Raw genomic sequence first — 20,817 nt, 5'->3', positions numbered from 1 at the left:
GATCTTTATTGCGAACCTTTTTTAAAAAATGATCACTTTATTGCTTTAACATTGCTTTTGTTTTGCCCAGCAAGTCATTTATTTTCTTCATACCGCAACTTCATTTTGAAACCACGTTTAACCTCTGATGCTCGATCAATGACTCCAGAAGCGAGATTGGATGACAACTGAAGGCTTTATTGGACTAGATGATTCCCCCAGCAGCGCAGGTACAGAATGCAGCTGCTAGGGAGACACAGACTCTTATACTCCGCCTTACTGGGCGGAACCAGCAGGCCGGCTTCACCAATGATCTTCCTGTCTCAGGTACCTCCCACACCAATGGTCTTACAGCCTCAACCTAGGTACCGTAATACCCCTAATACCGATTACCACAACCTCATCTTTCTCAAATTTGCTCAGTGGCCCCTTGAGCGAGAAGAAAATGGAAATATGGCTCCTGGTCTAAATTGTAGTTTAACATTCATCAAAAGAATTAGGTTGGGACCATAAGGCACAATATACTCTTACATTACAACAGTAACTGCACTTAATAATCTTTATTAGTGTCACAAGTAGGCTTACACTAACACTGCAACAAAGTTACTGTAAAAATCCCAGTAGAATGCTGGTCTTCATTTCAAAAGGAATGGAATATAAAAATAGGGAAGTCTTGCTAAAACTGTACATGGCATTAGTTAGACCAAACCTGGAATACTGTGAACAGTTTTGGTCCCCTTATCTAAGGAAAGATGTGCTGCATTGGAGGCAGTCCAGAGAAGGTCACTCGGTTGATCCTGGGTATGGAGGGATTTTGTTATGAGGGGAGGTTGAGTAGGTTGGGCCTGTACTCGTTGGAGTTTAGAAGAATGAGAGGCAACCTTATTGAGGCATATGGGATGGTCAGGGTCTTGACAGGGTAGATGCGGAGAGGTTATTTTCCCTTATGGGAGAGTCTAGGACACGAGGGCATAATCTCAGAGGAAGGGATTGCCAATTTAAGACAGAAGTAAAGAGGAAGTTCTTCTCTGAGGGCAATGAATGTGTGGAATTCTTTACCGCAGAGGGCAGTAGAGGCTGGATCTTTAATTATGTTAAAGGCTGAGATAGCCAGGTTTTCAACCAGTAAGGGAATCAAGGTTTATGGGGTTAAAGCGGGAAAGTGGAGTTGAAGATTATATCAGATCAGTCATGATCTCATTGAACATGGCTGGGCAGCAAGGTAGCATTGTGGATAGCACAATTGCTTCACAGCTCCAGGGTCCCAGATTCGATTCCGGCTTGGGTCACTGTCTGTGCGGAGTCTGCACATCCTCCCCGTGTGTACGTGGGTTTCCTCCGGGTACTCCGGTTTCCTCCCACAGTCCAAATATGTGCAGGTTAGGTGGATTGGCCATGATAAAGTGCCCTTAGTGTCCAAAATTGCCTTAGTATTGGGTGGGGTTACTGGGTTATGGGGATAGGGTGGAGGTGTTGACCTTGGGTAGGGTACTCTTTCCAAGAGGCGGTGCAGACTCGATGGGCCGAATGGCCTCCTTCTGCTCTGTAAATTCCATAAAAATTCTATGAATGTTGGAGCACATTCGATGGGCCGAATGGACTACTTCTGCTCCCACATCTTACGGTCAAATAGTCTCATTCCCTGAAGCTGATCATGAGCATGTTGTGGTAGGTTTGAGTCCAAGTTCAATATCACGGCCCCGTGTGCCTGTTGCATTCTCAAATTAACTCGAAGTTGCTGTAACCATACGAAAACACAATAATAAAAGGCTGCATCTTCTAAGAGTTTTAGGCTAGTTAAGCTTAAATTAGCTTGACACTGGTGTTGTGACTGTACAAGTTCGTTTGGCTGGTTCAAAGGCTAAGTATCTGGCAGGTCAGAGGGCACATTAGCTATTGAGCCATCAACTGAAAATGAGATGTCCAGTTTATGCTATGTTGTCAGTGTCCATCCATCAGAGTTCAAATTGAACGCTGTGCCTCAACAGTTCTGTAGCTGTGCCAAAATATTTAGGATTCCCAAAACATCTGACTTTTGTATTTTAATTAAAAATCCACTCTGAAGTTACGAAGACATTTTGTCCGCCCAATCTAAGTTGCAAGCATTTCACATTTGCCAAACATTCCAGATGTTGAATTGTCACACTCAGCTGTGCTGAATTTTCCAAGCACCCCATTCGCCAGCTTAATGCTGTAGTTGTGTGCACATGGACTAGTCCCAGGTCCTCCTTGATTCTTGTTAAAGCCCTCAAAATCTATTGTGCTTGGACAGAGCACAGCACCACAAAAGGCGCAGTTTAAAAAATGGTACTGGCAAAACATTAAAAGAATTTAATGTTCGGACAGTCCAGCTGTTGCTACACAGGCCCGAGACTGGGTCGGTGATAATTTGCATGAAAACAGTTGGCACCTATTTTGGTGGATTGACGATCAGTGAAATCTCCATTCGGAAAGAAGTGTAAAATTATCAATATAGAGCTCCACAGGGCAATTCATTGGCAGTCACATTGTCACAATGTTCTTTACTCCCATTAGCATTCCACCAGATGAACTCCACAGTGCAGATACTTTAGTTCAATTGTAGCCAGACTTGCCTCTTAATGATCTCAAAGGCACAGAAGCGAAGAGATTTTAATGAACATCCCATATAACAACAGATTCAACCACAAGCAGAGAGATAAATTAATGATTAAAGTCCAAATTAAAGTATGCATGATTTAGAGAGCTGCCAGGAGACAGAGTGAAATGAAAGCACCCGAGCCATGGCAAAAGCTGGTTCACTCCAGTTTTAGTACAGGTCACAGCATCATATGGCTGGATTTTCACTGAGTCCCAAGGACTTTGGAGCCATTTAATATTGTTGGGTGGGACCCAATTCCAGATTCCTGTCCCTTCCATTTTCAGCAGTGCAGATAAGGATGCAGAAATTAAGGCCTTGCATTGCACTCTCGTCCTGGTCAGCTCCACTGCAGAGTAGGCATCTTCTAGTCCCTCACAAAAATTTTGGAGTCGGGCCAGTTTCTCCACATGACTCCACCCCTCAGAGTCGTGAACTATCGTCTGGGTCTGTGAACCTCTGAAAAGGTAGGACTTATACATGCATCACCCCCCCTCCCTCCCAAGCCCCCTTCATGACCCTGATATCCTGTGTGCCAACTCATGTCCCTCCCCAATTACCAAAACCCCTTCATACCATCCATGCTAATTTATTGCACTCCCATGCTCATTCACCCAGTATTGTCTCTATCCAATCATATTTCTGTTCCTACACCACAGTCTCTTGTACAGAACCGATAAACCCTAGAGTAACAATGGCAATGGAACTACTTAAAAAGAATAACCCATTCATAATTATCTTTTTAAAAAAACGACTTGCGATAATCCTATAAATGTGTCAATCAACCAGACATTTTAAATATCAGTAACAGAATCCATATGCAATTGACACCTCTTTATCTTGACCTATTGGCAAAAGAGATCACAGAAAAATAGCTTATCATCACTTGTCCCCAGATAGGTCAACAGAGGTAATCATTTTGGCTTGGCCAATTCATTCTCCAACTCCCATTGACTTCACTTTCTACATGCCCGACACCACACTGGTATAACATGTCCCGTTGGTTGTTCCTAAGAGGCAGAATAAAGACTGTACTCACCCTGCGTTTGCAAAACCTAAATATTTTGGATGTGATTATGTGACTGGGCAGCACTTGTTGAACAATCCCCAGTGCACAAATGTCTACCCTAGCAACCAATTCAGTTGAGTTTCTAACCTGGCGCATTTATGTTTGCAAGGATTGACACATTCCCGTGCAAGGACCTGTTCTCTATAAACAAAAGGAATATGTTCAAGTATTACACTTGGAGCTTGGGACATCTGCAGTTCCCTGTTGCTTTCTCCATGGCAAGGCCTTTGCCAAACAGGTTAGATTTGCCAACCAATCAGCACCCTTTTCTCTTGTAACATAAATTGTTGTCATAGAATTTACAGTGCAGAAGGAGGCCATTCGGCCCATCGAGTCTGCACCGGCTCTTGGAAAGAGCACCCTACCCAAGGTCAACACCTCCACCCTATCCCCACAACCCAGTAACCCCACCCAACACGAAGGGCAAATTTGTACACGAAGGGCAATTTATCATGGCCAATCCACCTAACCTGCACATCTTTGGACTGTGGGAGGAAACCGGAGCACCCGGAGGAACCCACGCATTCACGGGGAGGATGTGCAGACTCCGCACAGACAGTGACCCAAGCTGGAATCGAACCTGGGACCCTGGAGCTGTGAAGCAATTGTGCTACCACAATGCTACCGTGCTGCCCCAATTGTGGTAATTTGAAATTGGACATTCTTGTGTTTGTCATGATGACTGAAGAGATAATGGCACAGATCTTCTGGGCAGCATTGAAGAGTGTGTGCCTTTCACTGATTACAATTCAATCTGCCCATTTACCATTTTACACTGGAGCCTTTGCACCCTCCGGTGGTGACTCTAGCCAGAATGCAGCAATGAACAATTTTGGGAGGCCAAGTAATGAGTGTAATTCAAGTGAAACCACATCCACTTAGACTTAACAGGGTGGAAAGGTATAGAGAGTGGTGGGCGGGTTGGGATGGAGCATCAGTTTCACTATATGCGGACAACGTATGGTTGTATGTAACAGACCCTTTCTCCAATGTGGGAAAGATTATGGAGATATTAAGTTTTCCTCCGTTTTGAGTTATAAACTCAATATCGGGAAGAGTGGGGTGTTCCCGGTGAACCCTCAGGGGCAGGTTGTAGGTCTGGAGAAATTGCTATTTCAGCTGGCCAGGTCGGTCGAGTTTTGGATACTTGGCTCATGACTGAGCTTGTTGCATATGGTAAATCTGGTCATTCTGGTAGAAGGGATGAAGGGGGATTTGAAAAGGTGGGATGCTCTCCCGTTATCGTTGGTGGGAAGGGTCCAAATGGTGAAAATGACGGTCCTTCCAAAATTCTTATTTGTATTTCAGAGTCTCCCAATCTTTTAACCTACATAATTTTTTGTGAAGATCAATAATGCTGATTTCGACCTTTGTACGGGAGGGCAGACACCATGGGTTTGGAGAGTGTTTTTGCAGCTTGAAGAGTGTTCTTGCAGGAGGGACAATCAGGGGCTGGAGTGCCTAATCTGATGAATTACCACCGGGCAGCAAATATTGAGAAGGATTGGAAGTGGGTCATGTAGGAAAGGTTGATTTGGGAGCGGATGGAGGAGGCTTCCTGTACAGAGTCATGTTTGAGGGTTTTGTGATGGCTCCTCTTTCATTCTCACCAGCCAGATGGTAATAACTTCCTTCAGAATATGGAACCAGTTTAAGGCAACATTTTAAGCTGGAGTCGATGTCGCAAAGGGTGGCGATACAAGGAAATCACAGATTTATCCCGATGTACAAGGTCTGGGAGCGGGAGGGGCTGGAGAGGGTGAGGGACTTATTCATGAAGGACAGGTTTGTGGGGCTGGAGGAACTGGTGGAAAGGTTTCAGCTTCCGAGAGGAAATGGGTTCAGGTCTACACAGGCGGGGACTTTGTTTGAAGGAGCTTTTTACGTTTCCTCTGTTATCGCCCCCCTCACTAATGGACAAGATAGCATCCTTGGAAGAGATGGGGAGGGGAAGATCTCGGATATCTATGGGCAGTTGATGGAGGGGAAGAGGGCATTGCTGGAGTAGATAAAGGGGAAATGGGAGGAAGATTTTGGTTGTGCATTTAAGCAGGTGGTGTGCAGTGAGGCTCTGAACGGTGTAAACTCTACTTCCTCGTATGCGAGACTGAGCCTGCTCCAGGTTAGAGCGCACATGACTAAAACACACAAGTGAGTTCTTTCTGGAGGTGGAGGACAGCTGCGCGTGATGTTTAAGGGGGCTGGCAAACCACTCGCACATCTTCTGGCCCTGTCTTAAGTTGGAGAAGTCCTGGGAGTACTTTTTCGAGACAATGTCAGAGAGTTTGAGGGTAAAGGTGATGCTGTGCCCGTGGGTGGCGATACTTGGGGTATCGGTTGAACCGGAGCTACAGGAGGTGAAAAAGGGCTGATGAGTTGGCCTTTGCCTCCCCGATAGCCCGGAGGAGGATTCTGCTTGGGTGGCGGGCTCCGTAGCTGCCTAAAACAACGGTATGCGTGGGGGATCTATTGGAGTTTCTACAGCTGGAAAAAATGAAGTACGGCATTAGGGGGTTGGGGGAGGAGGGGCTCTATTTGAGATGGAGGTGGTTTATCTCCTTCTTTAAGAATTAGTAGACATCAGCAAGTAGCAGGGGGTAGGGGGGTTGGATAAGGGAGGGTATGAAAGTTTCTTGCACAAATGAGGGACATTTAGAATGGGTTGCTGGGCTGTTTGTTTACTATTATAATAGTTGCACGATGGTTGTGTACATTGTAAAATGGAAAATGTCCTGAATAAAAATATTTTAAAAAAGAATGGAAGACTGGAGGTCTGTCTTCAGTTCACTGATTTACATTTCTTTAAATGGACTATTAAACACCCTACCTACCCTCGCTCAGCATCGCCACCCCTCAATGACAGTACTCAACCATCTTTCTCACCCTTCGACAGTGATGAACCCCCTCACTCCCTGACAATGTTCACCCCACAACTGTGCCCACACTCTCTCACCCCAATAATGCTCAACCACCAATCCGACAATGCTCAACCTCCCTGCCTCACTCTCCGATAGCACTCACCCTCCCTGAAAATGTTCACTACCCTCTGTCACGCCCTGAGAGCACCCATCCTCCCTCAACCCCGCACTCACCGACAATGCTGACTGTTCCAGAATCGGCCAGGCAGGAGCCAGGAACTCTGGAATGAGAGTTGGGAGGAGGTGAGCTCTGATCAGAGGCTGAGGGGGGGTGGGGTGGGGTAGCTGGGGGAAATGTGAAGTGGAATGGGAATGAACATGGCTAGGGTGTGGATGAACATTGTTGAGAAAGGATGGGGTTGAGGAGATATTGCCAGGCAGTGAAGGTAAGGGTCGGTGAACTATATTGTGGGGGTGGGTGCGGGGGGGTATTGTCAGGGGCCTGCCGAGTAGTGCTGGTGGGGGGGGAGTATTGCTGTGGTAGCTGCTGTGTTTTGATACTCCAGCTGATTTACTTTGAATTACGATGTTCAACAGGTTCTACATCTGTTACAAAAAGATCCAAGTCAATCCATGTAGCAACCAGTGAATGTATAGGGCTAATAGCACAAGTTCCCATGACTCTGGCCATCTGATCTCACTGTCATAGGAAACACTGCAGCAGGGTAAAAACAGCAGCCAGAATGTTTAAACTTCCCAGGTAAGGATGTATGGATTCTGCATTACTCAGGGTCCTGAGGTGCATCGGTAATTTAAATTGAGTCTTTTGCCATTCCCCACATTGGAAGATTTGCTTCTGTGATATTGACATAGGGATACATATTGGTCAGGGTACTGGGCACAACTCCCCTTCTCTTCTTCAAGATAGTGCTGTGGGATCTTATATCCTCATCCAAGAGGCCATGTAGAGCATTGGTTTAATGGCTCGCCTAAAAGAAGGCACCTCTAACAATGCAGCACTCCATCCACACTGCACTGGAGTATCAGCCTTGATTCTTGACCTCAAGTCCTGGAGTGGGACTGGACATCAGAATCTTATATCTCAGAGTGCTATCAAACTGAGCCACTTAAAGGGAACGTCATAATAGTCTTTGCTTCAACTCTGTGAAACCACAAACTTCATTAATTGTTCATTACAATGGAATACTTCTGTGAAATTAATCTGGACAGAACAAGACATGGAACAAACACAACATTTTGTGACAATGCAGCCTCGTCTCCTGAGAACGTCTTTTAGAAATTTAGGCCGGAATTGATTAATGGATGCAAAATCATGGAAGGTCCACAGCCCAAATGGTGACATATTCACTGGGGAGGGAGATGGGGGTAGAGAGGTGGGACATGGAGAGGATATAGGAGGAGAGAGGGGGCGAGAGAGGAGATACGGGCAGGAATGAAAATATAGAGGGCAGGGTTAGGGTATCGGGGGGCAGGGAGGGGGGTAAAAGAACAGGGGGAAAGAGGGTGAGATGGTGAGAGAAATGCGGAGGTAATGGAGATAGGAGGAATGGAAGGCTTTGTGTTGGAATGTAACTTCAGAATGTAGATTCAGACAGAATGTTCCTGATGATGGGGGGAGGCCAGAAATAGGAGTCATAGCTTGAGGGTAAGGATTGAGGTGGTGGAAAAATGTCTTTACCAGAGAGTGGTGAATCTGTGGAATTTGCTACCACAGAAAGTAGTTGAGGCCAAAATGTTGTGTAACTTCAAGAAGGAAATAGATATAGCTCTTGGGGCTAACAGGATCAAGGAAAATTGGGGGGGGGGGTGGTAAATGAGGAGGCTAAATCAAGGTATTGAACTTGGATGATCAGCCACAACCATAATGAATGGCGCAGCAGGCTCGAAGAGCTGAATGGTCTTCTGCTTCTATTTTCTATCTATGTTTCTATGTATCTTTGTAAAATTATCTTCATAGGATGTCCCTGTCAAACGATCTAAAGGTCTCACACATATATCTATCTGAACACTGCATGTGATTACCAACTCCATCGGAAATATAATTGGAAGTGTTCCCATGTAGAACTTTCATATAACTGTGTACAGTGGCTTTGAAAGCAATTACGAGGATTTGGCAGCATTTATGCCTCACCTGAGCTTGTTGAAGCTGGACTGTACAGACTGTTATCCCAAATATCTGTTGAGTCAGTGATGAAGAGGAACAACTTCTGGCAACTGACCAAACACTCAGCTCCAGTACAAAACACTTAAGAGCCAACTGAGTGAATATTTCACAAGTCCCCACTGAGACAGGTACACATAACCCTGCAGATAATGGCCTTCCCCTGAGAGACACGTATGGAACTGAGCAAGAGGGATGATGCATATGTACACGCGTGGTCTCTCACCTGCTGTTACTCTGATAGAAATTCAGCAGGTCTTCACATTAATGCTCTACGTCTATGCTATGTGTTCTTGTTGGCTTGTAAGTTCATAAGTTATAGGAGCAGAATTTGGCCATTCGGCCCATTGAGTCTGCTCCGCCATTCTATCATGCTGATATGTTCCTCATCTGTTACCTACAACGCTACAAGAGCTGGATTGCAAAATCAGCCAGAGCATCTCCTCCCTAGGACCCATGTAGGTCAGGAGTAGACAATTTAGCCTCCAAAGCCGAAACACCCTCAATGTGATCAATGGCTGATCCGATCCTTATTTTTTATAATTTAGAGCACCCAATTCATTTTTCCAATTAAAGGTCAATTTAGCATGGCCAATTCACCTATCCTACACATTTTTGGGTTGTGGGGGTGAAGTCCACGCAAACACGGGGAGACTGTGCAAACTCCACACGGCCAGTGACCCAGAGCCGGGATCGAAACTGGGACCTCGGCGCCATGAGGCAGCAATGCTAACCACTGCGCCACCGTGCTGCCCTGTGGCTGATCCCATCCTGGATCAGCCCCACTGCCCTACTCGTTCTCCATAACCCTTCAACCCATGCGTGGTTGCCGTCCTCTCTAAGTCCGCCCCGCAAGAAGATGTCTGACGGATCTTGCGGGGCCGCGGAAGGAAGGAGGTCCTCCTTCAGAGAGGACGGTCCGACGATCGGTGGGCATCGATCGCGGGCCACCCCACATTTGAGGTACCCCCCGGTGCAGGATCCCCCCTCGCCCCCCCGCAGGCCGCCCCCCCAGCGTTCACGCACCGCTCACGACGGCAGCGACCAGGTGTGGATGGTGCCGGAGGGATTCCGCCGTTTTGGCCTGGCCGCTCAGCCCATCCGGGCCTGAGAATAGCGGGGGTGCCGGAGAATCGCCACTTTGGGTGTCTCCGGCGATTCTCCGGCCTGCGGCCCGCGAAACTCGACCGGGCCATTCCCGCCGCTTGGGAGAACCACAGGAGGGCGTTGGACCGGCGTCCCGGGAAACTTTGGCGGCCCAGGCGATTCTCCCAACCGGCGCGGGAGTGGAGAATCGCACCCCACATCTCTGGAATCAATCTAGTGAACCTCCTCTGAACTGCCTCCAATGCCACTACATCTTTCCTCAAATAAGGGGACCAAAACTGTGCACAATACTCCAGGTGTGGCCTCACCAATGCCTTGTATATTGTTGCAACAACACTTCCTTACCTTTATACTCAATTCCTTTTGCTACAAATGCCAACATTCCATTTACTTCCCTTATTATCTGCTGCACCTACATGCTCATTTTCTGTCACTCATGCACGAGGACACCCAGGTCCCTCTGCATCGGAGCAGCCCAAAGTCTCTCCACATTTATTTTAAAAATAAATTTAGACTACCCAATTCATTTAATACAATTAAGAGGCAATTTTGCGTGGCCAATCCACCTGCCCTGCACATTTTTGTGTTGTGGAGGCGAAACCTATGCAAACACGGGGAGAATGTGCAAACTCCACATGGACAGTGACCTAGAGCTGGGATCGAACCTGGGACCTCGCTGCCGTGAGACAGCAGTGCTAACCACTGTGCCACCGTGCCGCCCTGTCTCTCCCCACCTAGACCAAAACGCATGACCTCACACTTATTCACGTTAAACTCCATCTGCCAAATTTTGGCTCACTCTTCTATCCTATCTCTATTCATTTGTAAGGTTCCTCATTGCATCTTACTGTCCCACCTATTTTTATGTCATCTGCAAACTTGGCTATAGAACCTTCTATCCCTGTATCCAAGTCGTTAATATAGATTGTAAATAGCTGGGGCCCAAGGACCTAACCCTGTGGCACCCCATTTGAGGAGAAACTACTTCTCCCAAAGGATTATGAATCTGTGGAATTCGCTACCCCAAAGATTGGTGGATGCAGGGACTAGTTACATCTTGCCATCCAGAAAAATACCCATTTATCACGACTCTCCTGTCTGTCAGCCAGTCTTCTATCCAAGCTAATAAGTTACCCCTAATCCCATGTGATTTCAGATGCAGTTAATAATCACACATTAAGTTTGTAAAGCTCAGATGCTTTTATGTTTAACTTTTCCATGCTGTCTTGTTCAAAAGACAAACTGAATCAAACTGGTTATGTTCACATCACTTCAATCTCTACAGCAGCTCTGATGTGGTCCTTTAGTTCCTAGGTAGTTTCTAACTATTGACAAGACTATACAATAATATATAACTGCCCATTTGGGTCTGTCTCTAAATCAACCCGAGATACCATCCCTATTGCTGTTGAAGAAGGTGCAGCCGCCAATAACAAACTGAGCTCCCCACAGAACTTTATGCTTTAAATCAAGTACACACTGTAAAGTATCTGTCACCTGAAGTGTAAAAAGTTAGAAATTCTTCCCTTTATTGAAGAGATCTTTCCTTCTTTCCCTGGATTTAGACTGGAGGCCAAGGGGATGTTCACGAGAATGCTTAGATGAGGTCTATGATGTGTCAATCTCACTTGACACGAGTGTGAGGGAAATTGTGGAAACTGCATGTACCGACAAACCATTTATGGAACACAATATCAATTCCTCTCATTACATGCATGGTAAAAAACTCCCAATAAAGACTCATTAGTAACTGTTGGTACTCTGCAGCCAATATCTCCATGACGACTTCACAGCAGCTGACAATTTGTCTCTCCCATCATCAAAGGTAAAACAGGAACATGGAATATTTTGACATTAGGATAAGGCTATCTGGAAGCAGTTCAGAGGAAATTCACCGGATTGATTCCAGGGATGATGGGGTCGATGTATGAGAGATCAAACAGTTTGGGCTTATACTTACTGGAGTTTAGAAGGATGAGAGGGGATCTGATCAAGGTATACAAGATACTAAATGGGATTGATAAAGTAAACGTAGACCAAATGTTCCCCCTTGTGGGGTAATCTAGGAGTAGAGGTCACAGATATAGGTTGAGAGAACGGTAGATTTAAAACTGAGATGAGGAGGAACTACTTCTCGCAGAAGGTGGTGAATTTGTGGAACTCGCTGTCCCATAGTGCGGTGGAGACGGAATCATTAAATGATTTCAGGAGGGAGATAGATATATTTCTGATTTTAAAAACGGGTCAATGGGATATGGAGAAGAGATTCTCCATGATCTGATTGAATGGCGGCGTTGGCTCAAAAGGGTTGAATTGCCTACCTCTGCTCCTAATTCCTATATTCCTAACAAGCTTGTCTCTTTTTTATCCCCCACCTATATGCCTTCCTACCACATCTCCCTCTCCAGAAATAAGTATGGTAGTTGGAATTTATGGATGTGTCATTTTTAAATGCCCTGGTTCATGCATCCACCCCAAATTCTTGCGTGCTCTATTTTTATTAAGTCATAATCAGTTCAAAGTAAGGAAGCTAATGGCATTAAGATGGTGGAGGGAAGAATTTTTAGAAATGTAAACATTTATGGGACAGAAGGTTATATTTCCAACCAGAGACATTTAGAATGAGAATTGTTGAAGCCCTTAAAAATAGACTCTTTATTTTTCCTTCTGTGCAGACTCCCTCTGCTGGTATGTGTGAATATTAACCAAGTGGACAAAATGCACAATGCAATTTGACACACAACAATAAACATGTTCATCAGTGCACTAAAAATAGCACACAGGAGGAATTTGCAAGCCACAATCTGCCCCTTCAACTTTATCAATGTTAATTATTTCAATGGCCTCCTCTGACAATTGTTCCCACACCTATTTTCTTTTCTCTGAAATAGTTCTGCTCAGATTTCCTATGTTATCCCAATTCTTAAAATGATATCTCTAATGGTAGCTTTTGAAATCCTTGACCCATTTGTCCATGACAAACCCAATGTTCTTAATCTTTCCTCAAAACATAGGATTACTGGGGCCAGAAGCCAACTTGACTGCCTGAACTGGAATGGTTTTTGATCTATTTTTATTTAGTAGTTGCAAGAGAGTTTTTCTCCCACTCATCTGCGATCACTGAAGCAATGTTTTTGCAAATGACAAAATGAATGCTGTAAGCCTCCCAGGACTGATAAGGACCATGTTACGAGCAACCAGTTTTGGTGAAGGAGAAGTGGTGCCTTGTGTTTGCCTCCTCCATATTGCCCCAATATAAACTTGGGTTGGTTGAGGCAAAGGTGTGATGGCATTTTCCATCATCCTATGCCAAGATACTGGTTGATTTTTGGCATGAGCCCTTTTTCAATCTTTGGTCAGCTGATGTGGGGAGCATTCCAGCATCCTTTTGTTCCTGCAGGGAAGTGGGGGGAGCAGCAGAACCATTATGAATAGAGCCGAGAGAATGCCCAAACAGACATTTCAATGCAACTCCCTGTATTCAGCTGGACCAATCTTGGTGCTGACTAGCCAGCAACAAGAGAATTTCAGGGAAGGGTGGGGGGCTATGATCAACAGGTAGGACGTCCTCCCACTCCTGGTAGCCATAGACTGGAATGGATTAGTAAAGGCATCAGGGAATATGGAGAGAATGTCACTGAGGAAGAAGAATAACCATGATCTAGTTGAATGGCAAAGCAGGCTCGAGGGGCTGAATGGCTTACTCCTGCTCATATTTCTGGTGTTCCGATGTTCAACTCTGTCGTCAGTCCAGTTCTGGTCACAACACAATAGCGACGGTTCTACAGAGGGTGCAGAGGAGATTTACCAGAATGGTTCCAGGGATTTTAGCTACACGGTTACGCTGGAGAAGCTGGGGATGTTCTCCTTGGAGCAAAGGCGGCTAATGGTAACTTTAGGGCCTCCTCCTGCTGCTACTTGGATTTTAGCCATGGTGGGTATCAGTGCCAAGTGTCCAGACTGTCCAGTGAAATTAAGTGGGCTGGTGTGCGACAAAAGGGTGTATCTCTTTTTTGGGCTTCCTTTGCCAGTCAGAGCGCCCCACAAAATATCCCATTTATAATAATAAATAATAATAATAATCGCTTATTGTCACAAGTAGGCTTCAATGAAGTTACTTTGGAAAGCCCCTAGACGCCACATTCCAGCGCCTGTTCGGGGAGGCTGGTACGGGAACTGAACCCGCGCTGTTGGCATTGTTCTGCATTACAAGCCAGCTATTTAGCCCACTGTGCTAAACCAGCCCCATTTCCCCTCTTGTTGCTCTGCCCACCTTGCTGCCCCCATCCCCCTAAACCCTGCACCGAGACCTGACAACTTGCCCTCATCGAGACCTTGAAGCCGGGCTCCATGCAGTACTTTTCCACCTGGGAGCCACTGCTGTACTAACAGGGACCACCACTCCCCATGGCGCTGCTCTGACTGGAGTGCTGCCTGCCATTTGCCTGGGGGGGGGGGGGGGGGGGGGGGGGTGGGTGGGTGGCATCACCTGCAGCGTAAAATCTAGCCTAATGTTACTTTTCTTATTCCAGTTTAGGATGCTGAATCACAATGTGTGGGGGAATGAAGTTAAAAATTGTCCCATCAATGCCACTGCTCTGACTTTGTCCAGCTGGCGTGGAAATCACTCCCTGTTTCCATGAGCTAATATTGCCAAAACGGAGTGAAGAGTTCCCAATCACAATGAACAAATCTCTGTCTGCACAGTCTAAGAATGTCAATGGAGGGGAAATCAAGGGCAGTGATTGCTCAAAGCTGCTCCATAGGATGTTGGATAACAAAGTCTTCCCTATAGATATTAACCCTCACACTGCCAACAGCTGCTGTGAAACCCACAAGATTTTGCTTTCAGCTAATGTGTTACCAAGAGGAAGACTAAGTTTGCTGTACCAATTTATAAAGGTGTGAACAGCATGGTGGCACACTGGTTAGCACTGCTGCCTTACAGCGCCAGGGACCAGGGTTCAATTCCCGGCTTGGGTCACTGTCGGTGTGGAGTTTGTACGTTCTCCAGTGTCTGCGTGGGTTCCCTCCGGGTGCTCCGGTTTCCTCCCACAGTCCAAAGATGTGCAGGTTAGGTGGATTGGCCATACTAAATTGCCCCTTAGTGTTCAATTGCCCCTGTAGTGTTACACGGGGCTGTTTAGCACAGGGCTAAATCGCTGGCTTTGAAAGCAGACCAAGGCAGGCCAGCAGCACGGTTCGATTCCCGTAGCAGCCTCCCCGAACAGGCACCGGAATGTGGCGACTAGGGGCTTTTTTCAAAAAAGATGTGCAGATTAGGTTGAGGGGTTATTGGGATAGGGCGGGGAAGTGAGCTTGGGTAGGCCGGTGCAGAGTCGATGTGTTGAATGGCCTCCTTCTGCACCGTAGGGATTCTATGATTAAGTGATCTGCAATTTTAATCACAAGCTGTGAAATTAAACTTAAGTGCAGTGCTGCAAAAATAATTTAAAATATCTTTACATCACAAATGAAGATCCTGAGCTTGTGATCTAAAAGGCTAGTATTCGGAGAATGCTGTCTGAGTGAACTGGTTGTTCCAGCATTTCAAAAGGAATCGCCCTGGCCTGCTCTAGCCCCAAAGACTTCCACCTTTGTCAAATTTAATTACTAACCTTACCCACAAAAAGCACAAGGTCCCAGGTACTTACGTATAATCCAGGTGGACCGTGAGGACCCATATCACCCTAATAAAAACAAAAAAGTCAGATAGTTAGTACATCCATGCAAACAAAGATATGAATTAAGAGGAGTAGGCCAATTGGCTCCTTGAGCCTGCTCCACCATTTGAAAAGATCATCCCTGATCTGACTATGGCCCTTTCTTGTCTCCCCCCTCCTATAACCTTGAACTCCCTTGTCAATAAAGAATCTATGGAACTTAACCTTCCATAACCCAGCCTCCACTGTTCTGCGGGGAAGAGAATTCCAAAGACTCCCGACCCTCTGGGAAAATAAATATTCCCTTCATCTCCATAGTAAATGGGTGATCTCTTATTTTTTTTCTTAAAATGTTAGTGTAGCCAATTCATTTTTTTCCAATTAAGGGGCAATTTAGCGTGGCCAATCCACCTCCCTGCATATCTTTGTGTTGTGGGGGCAAAACCCGTGCAAACACGGGGAGAATGTGCAAACTCCACACGGACAGTGACTCAGAGCCGGGATCGAACCTGGGACCTCGACGCCGTGAGGCAGCAATGCTAACCACTGCCCCACTGTGCTGCCCAGTGATCTCTTATTTGTAAACTATGTCCCCCTAATTCCAGTCTCCCACAAGGGGAGGCATCCTTTCAGCATCCACCCATAAGACATAGGAGCAGAATTCGGCCACTCGGCCCATCGAAATATCAGCCATTCAATCATGGCTGATATTTTTCTCATCCCCATTCTCTTGCATTCTCCTCATGACCCCTGATCCCCTTATTAAACAGGTCCTCTCAGGATTTCAATAAGGTCACCTCTCATTCTTCTAAATTTCAATGGATAGTGGCCCAACCTGTCTAACCTTTCCTCAGGATAAACCTCTCATCCCAGGAATCAGTCGACCGAACCTTCCCTGCATGGCTTCCAATTTAATTATATTCCTTCTTAAATACGGAGACCAAAATTGTACGGAGTTGGTGAACGGTTAAATCATTAACAATTCAAAAACGTATTTAAGCAGCCAAAACATTAACTTGGACAATTCAAAGAAAGGACACTTCTGGAACCAGTTAACTCCAGGAAAGTGCCAGGTAATGGCCATCTCCCATCGCCGCTTGACATTCATTAACATTACCATCACTGAATCCCTCACTATCAACATCCTGGGGGTTACCATTGATCAGAAACTGAACTGGACTATCCATATTAATACTATGGTTAACAGTGCAGGTCAAAGGCTAGAAATCCTGCCACAAATAACTCCCCAAAGCCCGTCTACAGGGCACAAGTCAGGAATGTAATGGAATACACTCCACCTATCTGGATGAGTGCAGCTCCAACAACACACAAGACGCTCAACACCATCCAGGACAAAGGAGCTCTCTTGATTGCTCCCCCTTGTGGTAGTCACCACTGATGTATATATTGTATATATAGGATATTGATGTAGGTGCTTTACGGTAAATCCCCTGTACTTTGGTACGGGGGTAGATTCCTGCCTGCTTGCTCCGCCCTGTAGGCAGAGTATAGATATGTGTGCTCCCAGTACAGCAGCCATTTCGCCAGCTGCTGTAGGAGGCCACACATCTCAGTGTAATAAAGCCTCGATTACATCCTACTCTCGTCTTTGTGTAATTGATCGTGCATCAATTTATTACACTGAGTTTTTCAGAAGATGGGCCTCCGCATCAAGCCGGATCGCCTGCAGCTGCATCCGCAAGCAGACAACGCCAAAAAGGACTTTGAACATTGGCTAGCCTTTTGAAGCGTACGTCGGGTCTGCACCAAACGAAATTCCAGAAGCACAGAAGCTCCAGACCCTTTACACGCGGCTGAGCTCCAACGTCTTTCCACTTGTCCAGGATGCGCCGACCTACACAGAGGCCATGGCGCTACTGAAGGAAAACTACGCTCAGCGGACTAACACACTCTACATCAGGCACCTCCTCTCGACGCGGCGTCAACTGCCCGGTGAGTCGGTGGGAGATTTCTGGCGTGCCCTGCTCCCCCTAGTTAGAGACTGTGACTGTCAGGCCGTTTCGGCCGCGGAACACTCAAATTTGCTAATGAGAGATGCATTTGTTACGGGCATAGGGTCTGACTACATCTGCCAGCGCCTCTTCGAGGGGGTCATGCTCGACCTGGCGGTGACCAGCAACCTAGCGCTTTCACTCACGGTCGCATCACGCAACATTCAGGCCTATGCCCCCGACTGCGCGGCCCACCCCCCCTGTGCATCGTGGACTCCGCAGACGGCCGCCCCATCGTGGACCCCATCAGCGACTGCCCTCAGCCAATCCCACGCCTGTGCCGCGCGGCAGCCAATCAACCCCGGGCGGCCCAAATGCTACCTCTGTGGGCAGTCAAAACACCCCCGGCAGCGCTGCCCGGCGCGGAGTGCCCTCTGCAAGGCCTGTGGCAAGAAGGGACATTTTGCTGCAGTGTGCCAAGCCCGCTCAATCGCCACTATTGTCCCGGCCCCCCCCACCTGCAGCCAGTGGGCGCCGCCATCTTCCCCTCCCAGGACCACGTGCGGCCAGTGGATGCCGCCATCTTGCTCGACTCGCAACATGTGCGGCCTGTGGGCGCCGCCGTCTTGTTCCTCCCAGGACCAACAGGCGCCACCATCTTGCTTTCCCCACTATACGTGCGTGCCGCCATCTTACCCGACTCAGGGCCCATGCCCGTCAGGCACCTCATCCGGCTGCTCATTGTCTGCAGCCGCCAATGACCAGCCGCGTGTTGCCTCGGTCACGATTGACCAATCTCGACCACACAACCTCGCGACTGCTTCAACTAAAGTGAAGGTCAACGGGCACGAGATCTCCTGCCTGCTGGACTCCGGGAGCACTGAGAGCTTCATTCACCCCGATACGGTAAGGCGCTGCTCCCTCGCGGTACACCCCGCTAACCAGAGAATCTCCCTGGTCTCCGGGTCCCGCTCCGTGGTGATCCGGGGGTACTGCATCGCCACTCTCACTGTCCAGGGCATGGAGTTCAGCGGCTTCCGCCTCTACATCCTCCCTAACCTCTGCGCTGCCTTGCTACTGGGCCTGGACTTCCAGTGCAACCTCCAGAGCCTAACCCTGAAATTCGGCGGGCCCCTACGACCCCTTACTGTGTGTGGCCTCGCCTTAAGGTCTTAAGACCCACCTTCCCTTTTTGCAAACCTAACCCCGTATTGCAAACCCGTCGCCACCAGGAGCAGATGGTACAGCACCCAGGACAGGACCTTCATCAGGTCTGAAGTCCAGCGGCTGCTTCGGGAAGGCATCATCGAGGCCAGCAACAGCCCCTGCAGAGCCCAAGTGGTAGTGGTCAAAACTGGGGAGAAAAACAGGATGGTCGTTGACTATAGTCAGACCATCAATCGGTACATGCAGCTCGACACGTACCCCCTCCCACGCATATCTGATATGGTCAATCAGATTGCACAGTACCGGGTCTCCTCGACAGTAGACCTGAAATCTGCCGCGTACCACTCCGCATTCGCAAGGCGGACCGCCCATACACTGCCTTCGAGGCAGACGGCCGCCTTTACCACTTTCTTAGGGTTGCCTTCGGCAAGACCAACGTGGTCTCGGTCTTCCAACGGCAGATGGACCGAATATTTGACTGGTACGGGCTGCGGGCCACTTTCCCATACCTGGACAATGTCACCATCTGCGGCCACGATGAGCAGGACCATGACGCCAACCTTGCCAAATTTTTCCACACCGCCACTCTCCTCAACCTCACGTATAACAAGGAGAAGTGCGTGTTCAGCACGAACCGCTTAGCCATCCTCGGCAATATGGTCCAGAACGGAGTTCTGAGGCCCGACCCCGATCGTATGCGCCCCCTCATAGAACTCCCCCTCCCCCACTGCCTCAAGGCCCTCAAACGTTGCCTGGGGTTCTTTTCGTATTACGCCTAGTGGGTCCCAAACTATGCAGACAAGGCCCGCCCACTCATTCAATCCACTGTTTTTCCTCTGACGGCCGAGGCTCACCAGGCCTTTAACCGTATCAAGGCCGACATCGCCAAGGCTGCGATGCACACGGTCGACGAGCCGCTCCCCTTCCAGGTCGAGAGCAATGCATCAGACGTCGCTCTGGCCGCCATCCTCAACCAGGCAGGCAGGCCCGTGGCATTCTTTTCCCGCACACTCCATGCCTCCGAGGTTCGGCACTCCTCCATCAAAAAAGAGGCCCAAGCGATCGTTGAAGCTGTGCGGCATTGGAGGCATTACCTGGCCGGCAGAAGATTCACTCTCCTCACTGACGAACAGTTGGTTGCCTTCATGTTTAATAACACACAGCGGGGTAAGATCAAAAACAATAAAATCTTGAGGTGGAGGATCGAGCTCTCCAACTACAATTATGAGATTTTGTATCGCCTAAGCTCAACGAGCCCCCCCGATGCCCTATCGCGAGGTACATGTGCCAGCGCACAAGTGGACCGACTCCGGACCCTGCATTGACAACCTCTGTCACCCAGGGGTCACACCAGAGACTGCCAGCTCTGCGCGGAGTGTAAACTGCACTTCTACCGACCAGACCGTGCGCGCCTGGTGAAGGCCTCCCGCCCCTTTGAACGCCTCAGCGTGGACTTCAAAGGGCCCCTCCCCTCCACCGACCGCAACACGTACTTTCTCGGTGTGGTCGAAACTCCCTCCTTTTGAATCTAGCTTATTAAATTGATGCACGATCAATGACCACTAAAGTGAGGTTGTAGTCCAACTGAAGGCTTTAATAAGCTAGATGTTCCCCCCAGCAGCTCAGCTACAGAAAGAGGGCTGCTTGGGCGGCACGGGCTCTTATACCCCGCCTTGCAGAGCGGAGCTAACCATACAGCTTGACCAACAGGAAACATACAATATCTACCAATGGTGTTCCAGCATTACCAGGTGCCGTAATACCTCTACACAGACTACCAACGTCCATGTGCTGCCCGACCGCGCGGCAGCCCCCTGGGCAGCGTGGAACCCCTCCGAAGCCGACCCCGAGACATCTCCCATCCCCCACAAGCTTGTGCTGCAAGGCGGCCTGGCAACCCCGGGGGGCCCCGCTGCTACTTTTGCGGGCAGGCCAAGCACCCCCACCAGCGCTGCCCGGCCCACGCTTCCACCTGCAAGGGATGCGGTAAAAAAGGGCCACTTCGTGGTGGTATGCCAGGCCCGTGCGGTCGCCGTGGTCTCCGGTGGCGAATGCGGACCGCCACTACAAACCTCTCCACGGTCCCCGTGCGGCCAGCGGGCGCCGCCATCTTCGTCCTCCAATACCATGTGCGGCCCCTGGGTGCCGCCACCTTGTCCCACAGACGCCACGTTCGATGGATGGGTGCTGCCACTTTGTGCATCCCAAGCCATGTGCAACCCA

The 20,817-nt window shown here is 48.2% G+C and overlaps 1 protein-coding gene across 1 annotated transcript in view; it reads right to left on the bottom strand.

Moving 5' to 3' along the window:
• Positions 1-20,817, bottom strand: part of LOC140410352 (uncharacterized) — a 485,957-nt gene that overhangs the window by 271,255 nt on the left and 193,885 nt on the right. The window contains exon 12 of the mRNA XM_072498368.1: positions 15,467-15,502. Coding sequence (XP_072354469.1) covers positions 15,467-15,502 — 36 coding nt within the window. The remainder of the gene's footprint in view (positions 1-15,466; positions 15,503-20,817) is intronic.

The sequence above is a fragment of the Scyliorhinus torazame genome, chromosome 4 (assembly GCF_047496885.1).
Source record: "Scyliorhinus torazame isolate Kashiwa2021f chromosome 4, sScyTor2.1, whole genome shotgun sequence".
NCBI classification, from domain to species: Eukaryota; Metazoa; Chordata; class Chondrichthyes; order Carcharhiniformes; family Scyliorhinidae; genus Scyliorhinus; species Scyliorhinus torazame.
This window is presented reverse-complemented; position numbering and strand designations above follow the sequence as displayed.